The sequence below is a fragment of the Eufriesea mexicana genome, unplaced genomic scaffold, assembly GCF_001483705.2.
Source record: "Eufriesea mexicana isolate 0111107269 unplaced genomic scaffold, ASM148370v2 scaffold34, whole genome shotgun sequence".
In the NCBI taxonomy this organism is placed as follows: Eukaryota; Metazoa; Arthropoda; class Insecta; order Hymenoptera; family Apidae; genus Eufriesea; species Eufriesea mexicana.
The window spans coordinates 698,829-722,138 of NW_016908217.1; the positions used below are offsets into that span (position 1 = coordinate 698,829).

The following is a 23,310-nucleotide window of genomic DNA, read 5'->3' on the forward strand; positions in this document are numbered from 1 at the left end:
TGCACTGTAAGTCAGTGGATAGATATTTTAGGCAACGCGACGAACGCTGCCAGCATTACACGACCGGACGTATCTCGTTGTGGTAACAACGGTCCCTCCCAGGCAGAAGTGGCAAATATTTACCCTTAGAAGCAAGCCCATCATTCTGTTAAGCAAGTCCTTCGCAAATTGAGCCGTGTCATCGTCGCATCGCCGGCGCGACGCATGATACGAGCAAACCAAAAACTCCTTGACGCCACTGCAACAGACGTATCCCACTTTTAGTCCTGTCGATTATCCACGGCTCCGTGTGCCAAATTTTACCCAGTGCTATCGCGTCTAGCTTGTGTACGTTGTCACTGAAACGTTTATTCGACAGAAGCTGAAGGATCCTTCGAAAGCTTCCTCGAGAAAACGCGAATATATCCCGACCATATTTTTCCTCTGGGAATACCTGTCACGTATTTCCCCAAAGTATTAACCATTTACCTCGATAGCACGATTTTTATAGCTTACGGAATATTTTAACATCGAATCGACTGATACCTGAGTACCTAAATCTGTCCTGCATAAACGATAATAATAATAATGGTACGACGAAAATAAACAAGTATATATAATCTCGTTTTCTGGATCAAAGTTCAATAGACGATACTCTGTTCCCTGTACACAAAATATTTGAATTATTATTTATATATTTCAATTTATTTCAGTATAACTGACGTCTGTCGACTCACTGTCGTCTGTTTTGACTCGGATTTACTATAAGGCTAAAATAACAAGTATTTCAGAGAAGCTAGGGAATCACGAACGCAAAGGACGAGAGCGTGTAAAAACTCAAAGCCAGGAAGGAGATCATAAGAGGTTAAAAGCAGACGAAAGGTATCGCGACCCCGCAGTTTAATATCCAGCAGGAAGAAAACCTTGAAACGCTTTTCAATTCGTGACACAGGAATCTCGAGCTGTCTACAGGCTATCAAGACACGGACGGTTAGGGCAATTTTATGGAGCACGCACTCGGCAAATTACATCCTCGCCGTTCTAAGCGGCATAATTCAGAGATAAGATACACGCGAGCGTTCCGGGTATTAAAGCTCGAAAGACGGAGCGTGAATCGAGAGACCCTCTCGACGGCGGGCTTCTCCTTTGCCACGCGTCTTCTTCGCCAGGCCAATCTTGTTTTTCTTCCAATTTTCCGGCGCAACGGCTGAAAACGCAGCACGAAGTGCAGCCTGCGAAACGATATTACGTCCCGCGACGAATGCAACGCGACTGAAATCGCGTCGCGATTCTTCGCGCTCAGGCGAGCCCGTGCACGCGTTTGGCCCGTTTCCAAAGCACAGAATCGACTTCGCGAAAATTCTTCTTGCGGGTCTTTGCGATAGCTAATGGGATTTCGTTTGACAACGATGCAGGATTTAGATACGCTGAACGGAAGGATAAAGTGAGGAGGACGATGTGTAAATATTGGTGGATTGGTGTGAATCAAACGTGAAATGGGATTCTCGAAACTTAACATTAGAACTACCGATCTTTAATGGGTACCTAACTATTGTGGATTTGGTTTTATTAGTGTGAATGCAAGTATGCGAGGTCGAGTAATGGCACAAATGTAGATATGTATGTCTTTGGAAGTGCAAATGGAAGATCTAGAATGCATGGTGTTGTGCAGTTGCTATGGATCAGAGTCCATTTGTTATGAGGAATTTCAGTTTGGTATAAGAAGCGTGAGAGTGAACAATTATTATACAAGACGTGTGTAATTTATAATTTTATAATAAATATACGATTGTTATACAACAAACACACAACTAGAACGTGCATAGATTATAGTAATTTCAACGGTACGATGAATATGAGTGAATATATTGTAGAGATAGGGTGAAACACGAATAATGTAAAACTATTTATTAATCATAAAATATACAATGCAATATGCGGTGACGATAAAGACTACGAATATAATCTATCTATTAACTAAACTCTTATAACTACAACGACACAATTACCTAACAACACGTTTACACTTAGCAACACGAATACAACTAACACCTTTTTTCACAACTCTCTCTCTGAACTCTCATATACTACACGTACTACGACCGACTCCACACTCTCTCTGCCCACTCACGCCCTTGCATCCCTATTTAAAACCATCCATTCTATCCTCTTTCATACCTATTCTCTCTTTCCAATCATACTTTCCCACCCACTCCTCGCAATCTTACCCTCAGCGGGTCACTTAGCCCAAACACTCAAACGCATTCCTAAAGCCACTCTTCACTTTCATCCGATACATTTATAAACATCCCGTCCACACGATACTAGCGCACGATCATTCATCCTTTCGCACGCACTCTAGATAACACGCTCATCCTGCGATACCACAATATTGATTACAGTTCATTCTTAACATGAGTTGAAACAAATTTTGTTCTCAAAGCAGGTGTGTGTTCGGTGATTGTAAAAAGGAAAATTCTGGGACCAGTCATTTTGACTCGGTTGGTAGTTCTAGTGTTAACGAGGAACCTAGCATGGTCACATGACTGGTGAATGAAAGGAAGGTAGAATCTTTAAAAAATGGAATGGAAAATGAGAGATGGCAGTGACCAAGTTCTCACCCTCGCTAACAGATGGATTCCTACTTGAAGGAGGTTCGAGGACTTTCTAGCAAGTCCTCGGTAAAGCCTCGACCTTCCTTAACCCTTTCGGTACTACTGCCGCCTAATGGCGGCGGCCATGAAACGTTCTCTGGGTACTACAGTCGTCTATTGACGGGATCCATGAAACGTCATCGATGATTGTCGTGGTTCGAATGAAAAGTTTAGTGTCAATCACGCTCGAGATTTCTATGAATACCGCAAAACACGTTTTCGTGGCTTCCAGTGCAACCACTCTTGTGGAAAGCTTCCTCGTACCACGAATGTATAACCGCGGCCAGCTCCTACGTACCGAAAGGGTTAAATAGAAGTTCCTGTGACACCTAAGTATCCCTGGTCTAAGGCAGGGCCTGCTGGAAGCAAGCCTTACCGATGAGTCCACTAGCAGACGAAACGCATCCCTTCCTTTTCCCATCGTCTTTCTACCTGCTACCTCATCGATAGCAACGACCACCACGAGGATACCAACAGGCTATCATAGGCACACTGCCCATCATCAAGCAGGAAAAAGAAGACACCCTGCACTTCACCAATCTCTCCCTTGGAGATAGAATATTGGAAGTGAGGTATCTACCAAGACCTAGATACATCTATTCTTACAGAGATATTGAATATATTGTAGCGACCATCATTCTCACTCTCGCACTAGAGGGATTCCAAATTTGAGGACTTTCTCGCAAGTCCTCGGAAAATCACCAATTCCTATATAAATAACTTCCTGACCTTCTAATAGTATCTCAGTCTAGGATAGCCTTACTCATGAGTCCACTAGCAGACCCGGGACGAAACGCATCCCTTCCTTTTGTAAGAGTTAGTAAGATTATGCGAGCTCCGGTTACCGATAAGGCAGCGTGAGTGAGGAGCACGTAGCAATGATAACCGGGGTCCCAAATCGAAGAAATGATCCTCTTGATCCTCGATGAATTAACAAAGAAGGGAGCCCACCTTCGGGTTTGCTTCCCGAGAAATTAAAAATTAGGATGATTCAAATTATACATTCCTGGACTATGTTGCAGATATTTGGCGATTATAGCGATTTAAATATTATTAGATGAAAAGGTTGTTGTTATATAGAAGAAAGATATATTTACATATGACTATATCATATTACTATGAGGATATCATAGTTTACGGTTGAGTTTAATCAATGTTGAATCACTGTATGTGAGATATATGGCTGACGCGAGAAGTACCGACGATTAACGTATATTTCTACTAGAGCAGTCGAGATAACAAGGATGAAATACATTATGCAAGGGAAATTACGGGAAATCTGAGAAAATTCGTCGTTAAAAATTCAAGCGACTTTTGCGAGAATTTACATACATTAACCATTTACTCCCTTTGATATAATACTTCTCATATTCTTGTGAACCTGTATTAAATCAATATACGTGTCAAACTTGCGAGAATAATTCCTTTTTTAAACCCAGTTAGTTCCATAATCCCCGAAAATACAACGTAAATTACGAAATTATAGGTTGTAAATGCGACGAAATAAAACTGGGCCCCATTTCCGATTACGTGCAAACTTTCATACGCAATGCCATAACACGTCAAAAAGTATCTCGTGCGAGGATATCATCGATAAAAAAGATATATAGTAACGTGTCTAGATTTTAATTAAACTGATTTGTACGATTTCACCTATGGATTCGCTGGTATATATTTTTTCTTCCCATTTTCCATGGAAATGTTCAAACTTTTGCCCATCGGGCTGAAAAATAACCATGAAACGGCGCAAAATCTCACGTTTCGATCAGGGAACATTAATTATCGAAATAATATCCTAATTTGTATCTCCGCACATATTATACGAGATACGAGGAAAAATTGTAAAAAAAGAGACAGGAAATATGGGAAATTAATTAATTTTTATGCATATAGGATTATGCACGTAGGATTGGAATGAGTACGGCCCTGAAAGAATGTCAAGAGCGTTTGGGCTTAGAACGAAAGTGACCGTGTGCAAGAGGATTGACTGCAAAGAATATTTATGGTAGAGTCGAGTGAAAGTTTAGGGATGCTCCAGAGTGGTTGAAGTACCTGGCCCACCGAGGTTGCGTGGGAAAGGGGTATGATTGGGAAGGAAAGCCTGGGTATGAAGAAGGACAGAATGAATGGTTTAAATAAGGGTGCAAGGATGCGGGCAAGTCAGTCTTTAAGAGTTTTTAAGCCAGTCTTTTCGCAGTCTTGAGGAATGTGCTAGTGTGTCAATCAGAGAGTATGTAAGAAGTCCAAGTCAGTCTAAGAAAGATCAGAAGAGCAAGCCCATAGCGAATCTCTCTTGTTTCATAGCCGTCATTCTATTTATAAGCTTATTTTATTCTATTAAAAAGCCAACGATACTATCTTAAGTCAATCCACACAAAATCAGATCCTACATACATATATTTAATTTCGAAATATTTAAAGATTTGCATTTCCCTAATTTTTCATTAAATTAAATAAAATACACAGGACTGTGCTTTGTGTACGAAAATAAAGCAAAATCGTATGGAATAGTGTGTCAAGTCCAACTAGACCTAGGACCTAAAAGGGTTAATAAAATTCACGATGGTTTAGATTTCATCCACCATATGGGGATAGAATATCGCGTTGGCCAAATAACATGACCACAGTTTGACGTTCGATGCTCTATTCTTCGAATAGTTGCCACATATAAGCGTCATTTTCGCTAACGAGAATTAGGGTACATATAAGGGTGCAAGGGAACGAACGAGTCAGTCTTTAAGAGTTTTTAAGCCAGTCTTTTTGCAATCTTGAAAAGTGTGCTAGTGTGTCAATCAGAGAGTATGTAAGAAGTCCGAGTCAGTCTAAGAAAGATCAGAAGAGCAAGCCCATAGCGAATCTCTCTTGTTTCATAGCCGTCATTCTATTTATAAGCTTATTTTATTCTATTAAGAAGCCAACAATACTATCTTAAATCGATCCACCCAAAATCTAGAAATATGTGACACAGAATGAATCTGTGTTAATGCAGGACTGTGAGATACGATAGAAAGGGCGCGTGTGTGATGTAGAAACAATAATAGATAAATTATATAAAATGACATAAAAGACAACAAGTTAAAGAAAACAAAAAACGATTGAATAGAAAGTGTGAAGAAAATGTTATTTCTTCATGTGCATTATTTTTATCGATGAATATATTCGTGTCCACGTGTATTACTCTATTTTATTAATTATTCTGCCAAAAAATTCTGACAAACTGGTCGTTTATAATTTTTGTAAGGTTTATTCCTTCCTGTTGCTTTCCTCATCGAAATTCAAACGCGGGGGGAAGGTTTCGGAGAGATGACAAAGGGTGGACTGATTCGAAGATGGATTTACGCGCTGTTAGTACAATACATCAGGTGTCCGGGGTTCCATAAATCGACGTCAGAATAAGACACGCGTAATTCCACCACCCTTTGGAATAAAACTTCCTATCAGAGTTTCAGGGTAGTAGGCGGCAGTCGTTCATCAAAATGTAAGAGATTGAACTGCTCGAGTTCTATTGTTTAGCAACGTTGTATCACGGGAAACAAATTTTGGATACGCTTGGAATGGAGATTACATTCGAGATTTTATTTTTACTTCGGTACATAAATTTTGGTATCGGTAATAGATTTTATCCCTGCATTTTTCGACCGTTATTCACTACCTGGCTATGAATTATCATTTTCGAGAAAGTATCCGTGGTTGTAAAGAAAAGTGTACATCATGGAGATCAAAAAATTCTAATTTACAAGATAATTAAGCTGCGAAATGTCATATATGTAGGAATGGAATATGTATTTGGAAAATTCAACGCAAATTCGATAAACGCGAAATTACTCGGGGATTTAAACGAATTTTCGTATCACGAAATTACCGAAATTATTTTTGGTATATAGCCGAGAGCAGCGGTTATTGCAGCGGGTTGTTTTAAACGCGCCTAATCGATTCGCGTTAAAAAAAGGAGGGAATGGGAAAAAGCAAAGGAAACTTACGTATGTGTGCGCTTCAGTACGACCAGATTAAAGCTTCATCCCGCAAAGCTCGTTGGGAATACGCGAAAAATGGGAAATGCTAAAAATCGTATCCTGCAGTTCCGTATTAATAGCAACGAAATTTTTTGACCTTCCATTTCGAGAATATAACTACCACTATATTATACTTATTTCCCATTTCTATTATTTCCCTAATCCCCAAAGTGTCTATCAGAAAACGAATAAAAAATTAAATAAATTTACTTATACAGAATATTAATACAGAATATTGCTCTGTTTAAACAAAATCGAATAAATTAAAAGGTCAAAAACGAAGAAGAACCTAAACTAGCTATTTACAAAATACCTAACAACGACACTGCAATTAAAGTAAGTCTCCCGTCACGATCCTAATGAAAAACATGGAGGTATAACGAGAAAGAAAACACACGAAAAAGGAAAAAATAAAAAGAGGGAAAAGAGAGCAGAATAGCACGCAACATTCGATATGTGCACGCACTATAGTTACATGTCGGCTAGTAGCTTTTCATCACGTTTGTACTTTTTCCTCTTTTTTCTTCTGTTTTTTTTTTTTCTTTTTTCCTTTTTTTCGACGAAGCCGTGTAAACACGACACGAGGGAGGATGCTTTTCACGCTGATGCCTGTACACAGAACGTAATGTCATTAGCTTATCTCCGCCACGGTCTGTTGCAGCTTTTGAAATTGTGCATCACCCGCTGGAAGAAGTCGAAGGAGGGGGGCCAACAGAAAGAGAAAAGGGGAGAATACAGTGGTGGACAGGCGAAAGAAGAGCGGCGAGGGAAACAAAGGAAAGTAAAAAAGGGGGCGAAATGAAAGAGAAAATGGGATAACGAGGGGAATGTCATAAGGCGAGTTACAATTTCGAATGACGTTTCCAGCAGCTGTAAATCAGAGGGTCGAAGAGAAAAGTCGAATCTTCGGAAATGGTAGGAAATATCGACACCAGAGATGCAGGAATTGCAAGGAAATAATATATAACTGCGATAATAATAGAACCAAGAAATTCAACTAACAACAGAAAGAGAAGGGGACAAAAATTCGAAGAAAACAGAATGCAGGAATAAGAAATAAAAATAAAGACGGAGGTAGGATAAAACCGCCAGTGACTGACATCGATGGAAATCCAGCTGCCTGGATCCAGCTCCAAAAAAGGAAGCCAAAAGCCAGAGAAAAAAGGAATCGTATAGAAACGTAAGAAAGGAAAATAGCGACGCAATAAGGGTAAAAATGGGACCGCATAAATCGAGGAAAAGGGAGGGAAAGGAAATAAAAGAGATGAAAAATTGAAGTGGCGAAACGATTAAAAAGGCGAACAAGGGAAACGTAGGAAAAGCAGCCGCGGAGATGGTAAAACGAGCGAGACCGAGATACAGAAGCAGAACGAAGGGGATGAAAAGGAAGAGAGAAAGAGAGAACAAAACGAGACGGTGGAAAAGAGCAGAGAGAGGGTGGAGAATGGGAGAAGGAAACAAAAATAGAGGGAGGAAAAAAGGAGAAAATGGGGAAAAATAGTCGACGCAAAGAGGAGGGCGATAGGGATGGAAGGGGTGGAAATGGGGTAGAAAGGGGGTAGAAGAGCGAGAGTGGTAAAGGCTGAGCACACGAGAGGAAAAAAGGATTTCAAACACATCCCGCCACGTATGAACACAAAAAAACGCTCCCTTAACACTCTTATCTCGTAAATTCAATTGCACCCTCTACTGTGCATGCTCTCTTTTTTACATTAAATCTTTTTATGCACGTCCTATTGCGTTTAATGCGCTTAACGGTATAACTCGTTCAAAGGGAATGCTTTCAAGCCACCTCTGTTCTACGTCTTCGATCCTTAATTCATAATTCGTTCAAAAGCAACCGGCGCCGTTAAAATTGCGAAAATTCCATTATTCCGCGATGACGAGAAAAAAACCCTGTTTGCGGAGTTTATTTTCCAAATTTACACTACATTTCCTGGAATCTGTGTGTCTCTTTTATCGTGGCTTTTATCCAAATAGCCTAATTATGCACGCTTGTTTATTTTCATTGTACCATTTTAATTATTATCCATGTATATTATACTTAAGTACATATTACATACCGACAGTTTTAGCGTTAAGAAATACTATTCAACCCTTTGCACTCGACGATTTTTCCATTACAGGAAAATAGTAATTCGATGACTTTCTGCCATGAAGTCGACGATATTTCCAAAACGGTAAATAAGAAATCGTATGCAAATTAAGACGTAGATTTATTTTACTTCGATATTCCAAACATCATTGGATAATTGTAAATTTGATATACTAATTAACATCCATCTTTAGAATTTAATTAAATGACGACTAAGAGGCGCCTCTAGAGTGCAAAGGGTTAATACCTGATATAATATCTAATTTATTAAGATTTATTGAAGACTAATACCCGATATCATAAATATATAATAAAATAAAATAAAATTTTGAAATATTCTTCTACGGTACCTAATATGATATCTGACATAATATCTAATTTATGTGGTAAATATATATACCTAAAATGAAAATTTGAAATATTTTTCATGCACCTTTTCGTTTTCTTTTTTACTAGACTAAAACACTACAGGTTAAAACAATTTCCTTTTATTCTACGCGTGTTACCGAAAGGTCGAATTACGAAACGAGGAAAAGAAATATGTAACATAATTCTAGAAATTCTATGCATTTCATGACGACATTGTTCCGACATGTAGATTCGGTCAGCATCGTACAAAAGCACAGCGGATGCAGTCGCGACACCACCAAAAGTCAAGGTTGGCCTGCAGCTTTATTCCACTAAGCGTGTTCGATGCATTAATATTAATACGATATTCATACGATTGTGTGATAGAAAAATGTCACTACAAACAGATGCAACAGATTCACATGTGTAACGAACGAGTAATATACATCTCCAGGTTGATTGTATCGCCTAATTTATTACCCGGTACAAATTTTTCTTTCATACTTTTATTTATTACACTGTCAAACTACGTCTTTCAAAAATAAGGAAACGGCTGCGGAATAAATTATACAATTGCTAAGTCTCCTAAAGTAGTTATGAATATGTCGTCAGGTTCAACTTTCAAAGAGGGGCATTCTTTGACGTCGCGCGTGATCCTCGATAGCCGAAAGAAACGTATGAATGGCATTAATTAAATTCTTGTAAATAAATTCTTCAACGCAAAACAACGATACCGAGGAGCAGATAAAAATAGATACCGTCATTAACCACGAAAAACTCTTACGAACGATTATGGTAATAGGAATGGTGGGAGGCGCAAACAAAATTTTGTGCGTCAGAAAAAATTCCGAAAGGGGCATGGGCAGGTCTCATTATACAATTTGCGCGCGTGACAAAATAAAAAAAAAAAGAGGAAGAAGAATACAACGTTCCGAATTTTCGATATTCCTCTCGGTAGAATTGAAATGATAAAAAAATAAAGAATTAACTATATTGTATTATTTTTAAAAACTCGAAAATAAATAATCCCGTTAAATTGAAATATTTGTATTCTGATTTGGTCATAGCTGGCTTTAAAAAGTTGGAAATAATAATATAAGTTTGAAAATAGCGTGAAACTGATTTTTTTTCGTACGTTTTTTGGTTTTTTCTATACACAATCGTGATGATTATCGTTATTTTTGACTTTCCGGTTTTATAAATAATCGAATCAAAAATTAATTATATTTTTTGCTTCTTTTTTTAAAGCGTATTAAATGGGTTGGAAATTTGTAAGAAATTAACATAAAACTCCTCATAAAATCTTATTAAATCTATATTAAGTCTAATAATATTTAAATTTCCATTTTGTATACCCGTTGAGTCTAATTTTTAATTAACATTAAAGGTTCGAATAAAATTTATTTCATTTACTCATTACTCTATCGTCATATTTCACTAACGCGAGACTCTCGTACGAAATGAATTTATTCGTGCCAATTATTACTTTTCAACGAAAAATTAAAAAGCTGCGACCTTTCCAAATATAATACCCAACGTAATACAAATTCAATTAAATTTTTCAACCCACAACTTTTTCGCTTATAACCGAACAGAACTAACGCGTGATTGAAATAATTTTATTCTCCCTCGTATTGAGAAGCTAAGATCGACTTTTCATGAGTAACCTTCAAATAAAGTCGCGCAAAGACAGCGAAGTGAAAAAAGAAAGAAACGCGAACAACCCCCATAAATGTGCATCTCTCGAAGCTTGCTCGAAAGAGACGAGGACACCGTTGCGCAAAGAAAATCCCTAGCCATTAAAATCCCTTCCATTTAGTATTTCCAACGAAATTAAATTAAATTGTTTACATTTATCCCGAAAGGGGTACACACTCTGACGTCGTGTATTTTTAATGCACCGACACAGGGGGATGTTGTCGACTTATAAACTGGCCGTTTAACAGGTTAAAGGAAACCCCTTGGGGGATTATAATTTTCGCTTACCAGCACAGCGACTTGACGGTATCATTCAGGTTCGCCCTCAGAGTTCTTGAGACATTCTGGGCGGTTTTCTCGAATTTCCTGTAGCAGAGCTCGTACTCGGGCTCTACCTTCTGCATGCATGGCAGGTACTGCAGGAACTCTGTAAACAGAAGAGGGGGAGAGGTGAATGAAGCTGCTTGCTACGAGAGCATGTAAATTGAACATGGTGAGTCGCGGGAATAAACGAGGAATTTTCTATTTTATTTTATTTCTTTCTTTTTTATTTTTCTAAACGCACGAGGGTAAATGGAGACGGGTAGGGCACCCTTTGCCTGGCGATTTATTTTAATACATTGACTATCATGGTGGCGATGAATAACAGATACTGCAACCTTCGATAAGCAATAGAGATGAATAAAAATTCGTAAAATACGAAAACAGAGAAATTTTATTAAATATGGTTCCAATATTTATTTAACCCTTTGCACTCGAGGGACAGATAGTGTCTCGGTGTGCGAGGTATCGAAATTAAATAATTCTATGTGCTAATTATTATACGATTTCTTATTCACTGCTCAGAAAAATATTGTCAGCTTTATAGCAGAAAATCTTTGGAGTCCTGCTCTTCTTTAGCCAAAAAATCGTCGAATGCAAAGGGTTAATATCTGCTACTTTTCGAAGCATAATCGTTTCGTCACTGTTCCTCACCGTTACCTTACAAATCCTCACACTTTAACCTACTCCCTATTTAGACACTCAAAATATAAAAATTTCGAAATTATGCCGAAATTTTACAACAAAATATGCGATCTGAGCTAGCAAGAAGACCAATAACAAATGGAAAGAACTATACCTAACATGGTCGACGGAATTTGACTACGTTTACCTCCTGGTATTCCAAATACACGTGACAGTTCTGTAGCAGTCGAACACACAAAGACGACATTGCAAACACGTGGTGAGAAGAGTTGGCAGTCAAGAAGGATCACGTACACGTGACTCCCGCAGGTGAAATGTCGAGATATAGAAGAATCTTTTGATTTACAGACCAAATATCGTAGGAATGGTGATAGGGTGAAAGTGAATAGAGTTTTGGGAGATACGTGTACCAAAAGGAGCAAAACGATAAAATAGAAGTACATAAGAATGATAGCTACCTAGTATAATAACACTGGCTACGCTGTTCCTCGCTCGACGAAGGCTACGAGGTTACTAAACTCTGTTACGAGCTCGATTTTAGGACTCTAAAAGGTAAACATTCGGCCCAATGCTATCGATTCTTTGTCTCGTTTTTCGTGCACGTGTATACACACGCACGTTCATATCCGGATACAACCAAATATCCAGTCCTAGGGCTGTTTCTACGCATTACCACGGTATTGAAACGTGAAAATAAAATGGAAAATGAATAATCACGGTTGAATGTTAACTGTGTCTATTTTGAGTAATTTAAATTTAATTAAATGGATATAATAGTGCATCTAATGGTAACAGTTCCATACGTTGAATACAGAATATTTCAGATTTTTCTGCCTGAATGGTTAATCATTTTTATAGGTGTATGACACTGTATTAATTTAAAGAGGCTAGTAGTATGATAATTCCAACACGAGCCTCGACACTTTCGTCCAGTTTCAAATATTTCTACCGAACTCTTGAAATTTCGTTCCCTAATTAGCTTCGAATTTTAATTAGTTAACAAATTGTCAGAAAGGAGAACGTAGATATACAACAGCTTCGAATTGTTACAAGTTTAACCATACGAAAATACCAAAAGCATCATTTATAGAAAATTAGGCTACATTCTAATTCAATTTCCATCGTCAACCTTTAACAGAAAACCAGTAATCCAATTAAACTAGTCAATCTACGAACGACTTCTCCATAATTTCTAGAAATGAACTGACAGATTCAGGAGCACGGGAATGTGATTTGATACGTACGCTGCTGAGCTGATCCACGAAATATCGAATTGAATTATGTTATTGAGTACACAAAGAGTATGATACGTTACGTAGTCGTATGACTACCGCCCACTGTCAGTATGTCGATCATCAGTGGTCAACAGGGTTTAAACGTGAAGATCAGTGACCGCCATAGAAGCGAACAGATTAATCCTTTCGTATCCAAATTATTTTCCCACGGCTGAACGAAATTTCCTTTTGTTCAAAATTTATACAATCCATGCAATTACTGAGATATCGAATAATATAAAAATAATTCGCAAGATATATCACTGTAAAATAAATATATTTCTACGATGGGGAACATAATATTATTGTTCGGAATATTTGAAACCACCATAATGTTTTCGAGAGCCAAACTTTTACGAAGGGTCAGAAATTTCAAAAATATATAATATAATAAGAAAATAATATAAAAATAATTCGCAAGATATATCACTGTATAATAAATATACTTCTACGATGGGGAATATAATACTATTATTCGGAATATTTGAAACCACCATAATTTTTTCAAGAGCTCAATCTTCACGAAGGGTAAGAAATTTGAAAAATACTTTTACCTGTATTGGATGGGATACACGTTGAAGAACTACCCTGGCATAAAGATCGAAGGAAATCAAAGGAAACTGGACATTCGACGAAGCTTCGAAACCAAAGCCACGAGCTGATTATTCAACGTAATTGAACAATCATGCAAGCAAGAATAATTACGCAGAAATCATAAAGTCCTTCTATCTTGAACGCTGCAAACAGCCGTTTCTACATTCGTGCATGTTATTAATTTTCCGGCGGTAGGAAAGCTTGGATAAACATAATAACATTAATAACAGAACCGACATCAGAGGTAAATCGAACGAGCCGCCAGTTCTGAAGTCGATTATCAATATTGACCTACGGGAAAACGCGAAAAACTGCGTGCGTACTTCTCATGTGGTCGAATCGATTCTGCTCGATTGGATGGTTGGCTTTTTTTCTATATCGACCACGCAATTAGCCTTTCGCGTTCCTAACGCCATTCACGGATATCCACATACGGATTCATGTGTACTTTTTAATAAATTCAAATCTCTGAATAATATGAAATAGATACTCAGGAGTCATAGGGGATACTCAGAAGATACACCAAGATTCAACAATTAATAATAGCCCATATAAATGACTCGTAGATCCTAAGATCTCAGAAATCTAAAAAATTTCAAAAATCGTATGAATCTCAGAAATTTCATAAATTCCAAAGATTTCAGAGATCCCAGAAATCTCAGAAACCAAGCAAACTTCGAACATCTGGAAAGTCTAAAAAATCCCATAAATCTTGAAATCATTTCATGGGTGTGAAAGATTTTAAAAATTTGCAATTCGAAACGAGCAGAGTTGCGATCGAAACGTGATTTTCTTAAAAAATTTCGAAGATTCGCAACATCGGCGAGCAGAGTCACGACCAAAACGTGATTTCCTAGAAAAATTTCGAAGATTCGTAACATTAGCGGACAGAGTCACGACCGAAACGTGATTTTCTTAAAAAATTCCAAAGATTCGCAACATCGGTGAGCAGAGTCACAACCAAAACGTGATTTCCTTAGAAAGTTTCAAAGATTTGCAAAATCGGCGGGCAGAGTCACAACCAACACGTGATTTCCTAGAAAAATTTCGAAGATTCGTAAGATCGGTGAGCAGAGTCACGACCGAAACGTGAGTTTTTCTCGCAGAAGGGGTAAATTCGATAGGGCAAGGGTGCATATGGGGACAACGCGGGTGGTAATTGCGCGAAGGCAGCGGCACAACTCGAACACAGGACCCGTGGAATAAACTCGATCGTTGGACGTCGATAATCGGGCTCGTTACGAGTCGCGTAGCCGGTATTGCTCTTAACGAGGCGCTAATCGCGTAACCGATTTCGAGATAGCAGTATAGATCGACCGGCCACACGGGCCAACGCAGCTCAATGACCACTCGACTCAATAACGCGTTCCATGCCCCGGAGACTGGAACACTGTTTAGCGTGTTTCAATTCGTGCATCATTCGCGAGCAACAGCGCCCGGTGAATCCGTTTCCTTTGCTTTTGCATCGGGAATGCTCTGTACGCGCCTCTATGCTCCCGTATAGTCGATTACATGCCGATTGTTTGTTATTGCATTGCGTTTGCATCGACGAATCTGTATCTGTGCGCGTACACGTAACATTAGATGGTTTACGTGCACTGTTTGAAACGAGTAACATGTGCGAGTTAAATTGAAATATATGGAACGATAATGACGTATGCAGTAAGAAAAAAAATTCGAGAATTATAGTATTTGCGATGCATTCGTTACGAGCGTGCATAATTGGTGAATCACAATGTGCGATATGTAATGTTGATTCGTTTATTGTTACATATGGCAGCCTTAGCGCGAATTTTCGTTGAGTATACTGACGCCATTGTGAATAGAATTTACAACGAGTGTACACCGTAAATTATTTTTCGTGTTTAATGGCATGTGCGAGTTAAATTGAAATATTTGAAACGATGATGACGTATGTACGCAGCGCGTACACGTAATATTAGATGGTTTACGTACACTGTTAGAAACGAGTAACATGTGCGAGTTAAATTGAAATACATGGAACGATAATGACGTATGCAGTAAGAAAAAAAATTCGAGAATTATAGTATTTGCGATGCATTCGTTACGAGCGTGTATAATTGGTGAATCACAATGTGCGATATGTAATGTTGATTCGTTTATTGTCACATATGGCAGCCTTAGCGCGAATTTTCGTTGAGTATACAGACGCCATTGTGAATAGAATTTGCAAGTGTACACCGTGAATGGCATACATATTGAGTTACTTTTCATGTTTAGTGGTATGTTTACTCATACTGTATTAAATATTTCAGTTTAACGTGTGTATGTAATTCATTTGTCGAATTAGATTTGGGTTTTATATTCATGACTGATTAAATGAATTAAAGAATATTCAAGTTTCCGTTTTACGCGTGTAGAATAATAATACGCGTAATAATTGTATTTGCGAATGGGAAATTTGAGATTGCTAACAGTTGAGATTGCGGGAGATATACGGTAAACGTTTGAAATATCGAGATACTTTGAGCACAGCGAATACACACGTGGAAGTTGGAGGATTGATGTTGAAAATTAATGAATTTCACGAGTTATGACATAGAGAGAGAGATATTTTGCACTTAACGCGTTGAATGCCTTGGGAATCAAAGCGATTCCGTTCGTCAGTGGTGACCATGACGGCCAATGACGTCAAAATTATTAAAAAAAAAAAAAAAAAAAAAAAAAGGTACGACATAAATGAAATTTATGCGATAATGAAATTTAATGAAAACATTCGTGCAAATTTTCAATGTCATTATCATCGTGATAAAATAAAAAAAAAAAATTAACGCACGATGAGGAATATTTAAATGATTTTATTTTTAAATAAAATACTACTTTCAATATTTAAATTAATTATCACAGTGGATAAATTATTTAACATAGGTCCAGCAAACCGGTCAGTTAACGGTGAGCTTGAGGACCAATGGTAAGAATTAATTATATTAATTATTCTTATTTTATTCTTATTTTAAATATCAGTATACAGGCACTGCGAGAGATATTTTACGCTTAACAGTTAGTTTGAATTTAATTTAAATACGAAGAGTCTTGAAATATTCAAATTCTATTTCTTGGCTTTCGATAAACGCGAGGATTATCACTGAGATACTATCTGATACAAAATTCGCGAAGAAGGAATAAAGATAAAATTTAAACAAATTTATACTATATTCTGTCCATGTTTGGAATTCCTAATCTGTCTTCTGGGGGAATAAAAACTGACTTCGTATAAATTAATTTAACTCTCAACATTTCTTGTAATATGTAGCCCCGGGTGTCGAAAACTGGCTTTTTCAAAGTTAATAAAATAGCAGCACTTTTTCCCCAGCTAATTCCTTTTTTCTATATATAGAATAATCTATGGATCGAGCCTACGATACGAACACTTTTAGCATATATGCAAAATTTACGTTTCACGACGCTTCACATTGAACGATTAATTGAATCCAATGACTAAAATTTGGCCATTTTGATTCTGCAGTCAGAATTTAGTTTACACGCGAGCAAAATTTATTATATTTATAGGTACAAATTGTGAGTGTTAGTTTTATGTGTGTGAGTGTGAGTGCAGTTGAATGAGTGAAACTCATTTGTCCTATAATTGTGCAATGTACGAATACCGTCCAGTGTGAATGATATTTGAAAGAATGTATAGCAGAATGTGCGAAAATGAAATAATTGTCTGAGAAATATTAAAGGGTGAACGCGTGAAATTAATAATTATTAAGAGTGAGTTACTGAGAGAAGAAACTTCTGTAAAGAGTGAATCGATTTTATTATATCAAATAGTTTATTATTAACCCTTTGCACTCGACAATTTTTTGGCTAAAGAAGAGTAAGAGTTCAAAGATTTTCTGTTATAAAGTTGATAATATTTTTTGAACAGTAAATAAGAAACCGTATAATAATTAACAGGTAGAATTATTTGATTTCGATACCTCGAACATCGTTACATTATCTTAAATTTGACGTATTAATTAATATCGGTTTTCGAAATTTTATTGACTGAAGGGTGCCTCCCGAGTGCAAAGGGTTAAATTAGTTTAACTGAAATATATTCTATGAGTTACTTGCTAAAAGAGTCTCGTATATTATTGTATATTATTAATTTAATTTGACTATACAGCCAAGGTTGAAATTACTCGTTGACAGATTTTAATTCCCTCAGGAGTAAAAATTGAATTTCTCAGTCAAAATTTTCCCATTCAACTTCACAGTCGAAACTTAATTCACTGGTGAATTATCTACTCGTAGAATCCAGTTTATTTTTCAATAAAAATTATTACACTTGCACAGGTTCTCGCAAAGTATTCAACCCTCGCGTCCATACCGAATAAAATTATACATTTCACCCTAGTAATCCAAATCCACCTGCCACCCAAGTAACCTAACCGAAGGGACCAATTAACATTACTATTCTAGAATTCTTCGAGCCATGTGACAGGGAAGTAACGCGATAAGTAGCCTCGAGCGGGCAGCATACATACATTTCCCCTGGAATGTCCGAGAATTCGGACGAATCCCGGTGTAATTGAGCAAATAAATGAACGTCACGCGCAAGGATGCATTATTCCCGTCCCACGGATGCCAAGAGCTGTCCACCTGGTTGAAACCGGAGAAAATTAAGGGGAACGCTCGACAAAACGAACGAACGAAAATTCCATAAAACGTCTAGCCATGCTTCGCGTAAAATCGGCCAAGCACAAAGGGATCCGAACGACCTACCCCCGAAAATCGAGGTCTTGACGAATCCAGCGAAGGCTCCGCGATTATTGCACGGAGAATTTCGCCACGAGACTACGAAATCGCGTATAATCTGCGCGTAGTCCGATTCCATTGACCATTAGAGTCAATAATGTATTCGGCACTCTGGAGATTACGGGAATATCGGGCAGCTCGGCCGTTCCATTCAAGAACGATTGATAATTTCTCTTAGCATGACAAACGCGCTGTAGGCCGCGCGTAAAATCGAACAGATATTACGTATCTACGAGGACAAACGATCGCGATGGAATTAATAACAACGATTGATAGAACCTTACAGAGCAGAATTAAATTAGGCTAATAGAGAGATTCGAGAAGGAGAGCGAGTTGACTTGTTCGCGCGAGATGTCGCAGCGGATTGGTTGAAAACGATTTCATTTTTGGTGTAAAATGATAATTAATTCCTTTGAAACGAGAATATATCGTTAAATAATACTTATAAAGTGATATCCTTCGACGTGAGATGTGTTATATTAATTTCGATACTTGAAATATTAAATAATTATTTCGTTTAAAAACAAAAAAGATATTAACCCTCTATGGGCCCGTGTAACTTTCAAGTTACATGCTAATGTATGGGTATTTTATTAAATACTATATACAACGTTATCGTCTTCATCACTCCAATTCGCGATTTTTCTTTCGATATATTTATAATTATTTCTACAATACCTCCCGTGGGTCCATTTTTAAAAATTTTAATTCTTTTTCATTTACCGGTTATTCGATCACGATAGGTTAGGTCCTCTATCGCCCCCTATGACTTTTTTCCACAAGATGGCGTGGAAAATTATCTTGTCTATCTATTGCACGCTATTTTGGCAATAGTACAAAAGTTGTTAATTCAAACTTTCAATGTGAATTCGTTATAATAAAATTCTCAAAACTGTTGAATTTATTGGTTGATATTTGTTGATTTTATCTTACATACAATTCTTATAGTCAAGAAAAATATATATTCGGTCCATAGAGGGTTAATCAATCTTATTTAATTCCATTAATTTTATATTCAATTATACGAGAAATTTTCTATCTCGAATATTTTCGTAATTCCCCTAAACTTCTATTAAAATGAAAGATTATTTCACAAGTACAAAAGCCGGAATTTCAAATTGTTCCAACTATCGAAATACCACACTGGGTCTACTGGAAAACTCCGGGGAGAACAAAGATACGACCACGTTCGATTCACTTTTCAAGACCATCCAGACACGAGCCACCCTCCTCTAATTGCACCGCGCGGGGTAAACGGCAACAACGTGGTTATTCTACTTACTGTCCTGAAAGGGTCCCTCTTGACACATCTCCATGATCGCCATGTTGGTGGACGTGTACCACTGGTTGAAGCGCACCCTTTGTTTCTGCTGCAGGCAGTTGAACGAGTAGGACTGGATACACTTCAGGCTAGCCTCGAAGTCTCTGCAAGAAGCAAGAAAGAGTCCTTGAAACGGCTGTAAATGCATAATGGTAATTAGGATGCCGAGGAATGGCACACGAGTGCCGTCGACCGACCCACTTCCAGCGGGATTTAACGTCACCCGAGCGAATTCGTCTCTACAGAGCCCGTAATAAGAGGACAGGAATTGTCCTGTGCATCGACGTCACCGACGATGACGGCTCGGGTAACGACATTTCGACTCGACGAGAGCAATCTCGTCATTTCCGCCGCGAAAGAATGTCTCGTAGGAGGGGTCCTTTGCGACTTCCGGACTTTCCACGACGGATAATTGCAGTCGAGTACATGACCAAGTACGAATAGCCAAGAATTTTTCGCGTTTGGATCTGGTACCGGTCTGAGATCCGGTGATAGAGAGGCAATTTTGAGATTTTGTGGATTTATGGGGGATGAAAGTGGAGTAATCGGATAATTACTTGATAATATCCCTCGATTAAGGAATATTTTAGATATTGTTTCATAGCAGTGTAGCGAGCACCATTCAAATTTAAAATGATGGCAGTTAAAAGGATTTTCACAACAAAAGTAAAACTTGTTAAGAATATAATGAACCGATGTAGATGAGATGCTCACAAAAGGGATTAAACGTGATCTGTAGCATATGAAGAATATTCAGCAACTGGTAATGGAAAAAGTCAGCTCGCGGAATATTCCGCGCTCGGTGATAGACGACAGTCGTGGCTCGCGGAATATTCCGCGCTTGGATGCAAATGGGTTAAAACACATTACTGTGTAAACATATATCTAGAGTTCACAAAAGAATGAATAAATCTCATTTATCCTTAGTAATTTTGCATGTTATGCATCACTGCTCTTTCAACGGAAATTAATTCCGACCAGTATGACAACCAAGTCCGAATTTAATACGTCCGCAAAGGGTTAAAATTTGAATCGTTGAAGAATAATTGTATCTTGAAAAATGCTATATTCTCGAGAAAGGGTATTATATTATACGAGTGGAAATGTTTCAACGGTTTCAACTACCTTCGCGACAATAAATCTCGCCGTGTTTACGCAAAGCCTGCGGAAACAAGACAAAGCTTTGGAAAAATTGAACGCGATTAGCGTTATTATATTCCAGAGGCGGCTTTTCATAAATTCATAACACGGCGCGGGAATAAAACTTATTTAATAAGAATAAATTTAATAACATAGAGCCCGAAGAGGAGTGTAGGCAGGAGTTTCTAAGAGGATTTTCTTAATACGAAAAGTACTTTTTCTTATTCTTAATTAAGGGAAAATCTTGGAGGTTTGGCAAAGAGGCCCTTTTATAACGATCAACATTAACAGCCTTACTTCTCATCGAAATAGAATGTTGTACATCAACTCGCCACCAATTTTAAATTGCATGTTCGTTTCTTCTCGAGGAACGGGGACGTCTGACGAAGATTAAAAGGAACTCGATCTTTTCCAACTATTTGAACAACAAGATAACTGCAAACGAAGTAATCAAACATTTAATCGATACCTAAACAGATTTCCAATCAGAAGGCTACACTTCGAATCCTCAACCGTCGAAATATGCCAAGTGTGTCGATGAAATTTCATCAAATCGTTAGAGGAGTAATTGCAAAAATAATACAGACGACCTGAGAGCACCGGGACAATCGTAAATAATAAAAAGCCAGTCGACAATCGAGAAATGCTTCGGTAATCGCGCGAAATAATTCGAAACGAATTATCAGACGATTCAGTTTCTTCGCAACGTGACAATTCCATTATCACCGATACCAGGAACAACGAAAGAAGAGGAGGAAGGACAGGGGAAAGGAAAAAAGGGGGAAGAAAAGGGAAGAATTCCAATAACGGAAACCGGGACGTCTTTACTTCGGCAGCGGAGCAATTATCTTGCTGTTGCTTATTGGAGCGATCCCGACAGTTTCCCTTTTATTTCCTTTAACCTTCCCCGACACTCGTCGAATATCACCCTCCGGCTTCATCGGGGCGGCGCATTTAAATTTCAGATTTCAATTTCAATTTCACGGGCCGAGGGAAATTGAAGAAAGCGTGGACGGGCAGCGTACACGAGTCGATACTTGCAAAATTTAAGATTATCGCTCAGATCACCGCTCCTAGGGGAGGGACCAGATTGAGCGTCGTTGGGAATAAAATCTAACCGCGCAACCCTCGCTTGAGCAGTCGGGTTAGAGGGCCGACAGGCAATTCCGGGAATTTTCAGGATGAGGGATATTTTGTTAGAGGATATTTAGATCGCGTATTTTGCTCAAATAGATTTTCGTATTTCGAAATTCCTTTTCACTTATTTCTTGTTATTTTCCCCTGTAGGTGCTAAGGGATGATTACAGGGTAATATAGGGTCGTGTTTAATTTCTGTCCTTGTAAGTAATATGGGATGGTAATAGATAATGGTAGGAAGGATGAATGATGAAGATCAAGAATTTCTTGAAATTGTGCTCAAATAAATTTTCGTATTTCGAAATTCCTTTTCACTTATTTCTTTCCATTTTTTCTTGTAGATGGCGAGGGATGATAATAGAGTAATACAGGGGCAGATAAATGGTGGTGTTGAAGAATTTCTTTAAATTATATGGTTTTTGAGACAGGCTCCCGTGTTTAATTTCGGTCCTTGTAAGTAATAAGGGATGGTAATAGAAAATGGTGGAAAGGATGAATGATGATGATCAAGAATTTCTTTAAATTATGTGCTCAAATAAATTTTCGTATTTCGAAATTCTTTTTCACTTATTCCTTGTTATTTTCTCTTGTAGAATCTAAGGGATGATAATAGAGTAATATAGGGACAGATAAATGGTGGTGTTGAAGAATTTCTTTAAATTATGTGCTTTTTGAGACTGGCTATGATGTTTAATTTCCTTTCTTTATCAGTAATAAAGGATGGTAAGAGACAATGGTGGAAAGTATCAAGAATTTTTTTAAATTATGTAGTTTTAGCATTATTATTAGTATTTAATTTCTTTTTTTAAAGATAGTAAGAGATGACAATAAATAATAGTGGGAAGTCTAAATAAATAGTGTTGAAGAATTTCTTTAAATTATATAATTTCTGAGACAAGCTTTAGTATTTAATTTCTTTTTTTAAATATAGTAAGGGATGACAATAAATAATAATAGGAAGGCTGAATAATAGTAATGAAAATATTCTTTAAATTATGTAGTTTGTGGGACAAGCTTTAGTGTTTAATTTCATTTTTTAAAGACAATAAGGGATGATAATAAATAGCGATAGGAAGGCTAAATAGTGATACTTGTATTCTCTCTTTCATTTAGACAATAAAAAGCGACAAATGACAATAAAAGATAGTTTACACAATATTATTAAATAAAACTACAGAAAACTTTCTCATATTCACGTATATATTATTTCTCCTAATTCAATGTAAAGAAAATTGTATTATTAATATTTTTCAACATTCATCGAGATTAAAAATTTAAAAAAAACGAATATGTTTTCCTTTCGAAATTTGTAGAACCTCTTTCAGTC

The 23,310-nt window shown here is 37.5% G+C and overlaps 1 protein-coding gene across 1 annotated transcript in view; it reads right to left on the reverse strand.

The window, feature by feature from the left end:
• Nucleotides 1-23,310, reverse strand: part of LOC108553950 (uncharacterized) — an 87,611-nt gene that overhangs the window by 1,437 nt on the left and 62,864 nt on the right. Inside the window, exons 3-5 of the mRNA XM_017909055.1 lie at nt 19,668-19,810; nt 11,076-11,214; nt 124-238 (exon numbers count right to left, since the gene is read on the reverse strand). Coding sequence (XP_017764544.1) covers nt 124-238; nt 11,076-11,214; nt 19,668-19,810 — 397 coding nt within the window. The remainder of the gene's footprint in view (nt 1-123; nt 239-11,075; nt 11,215-19,667; nt 19,811-23,310) is intronic.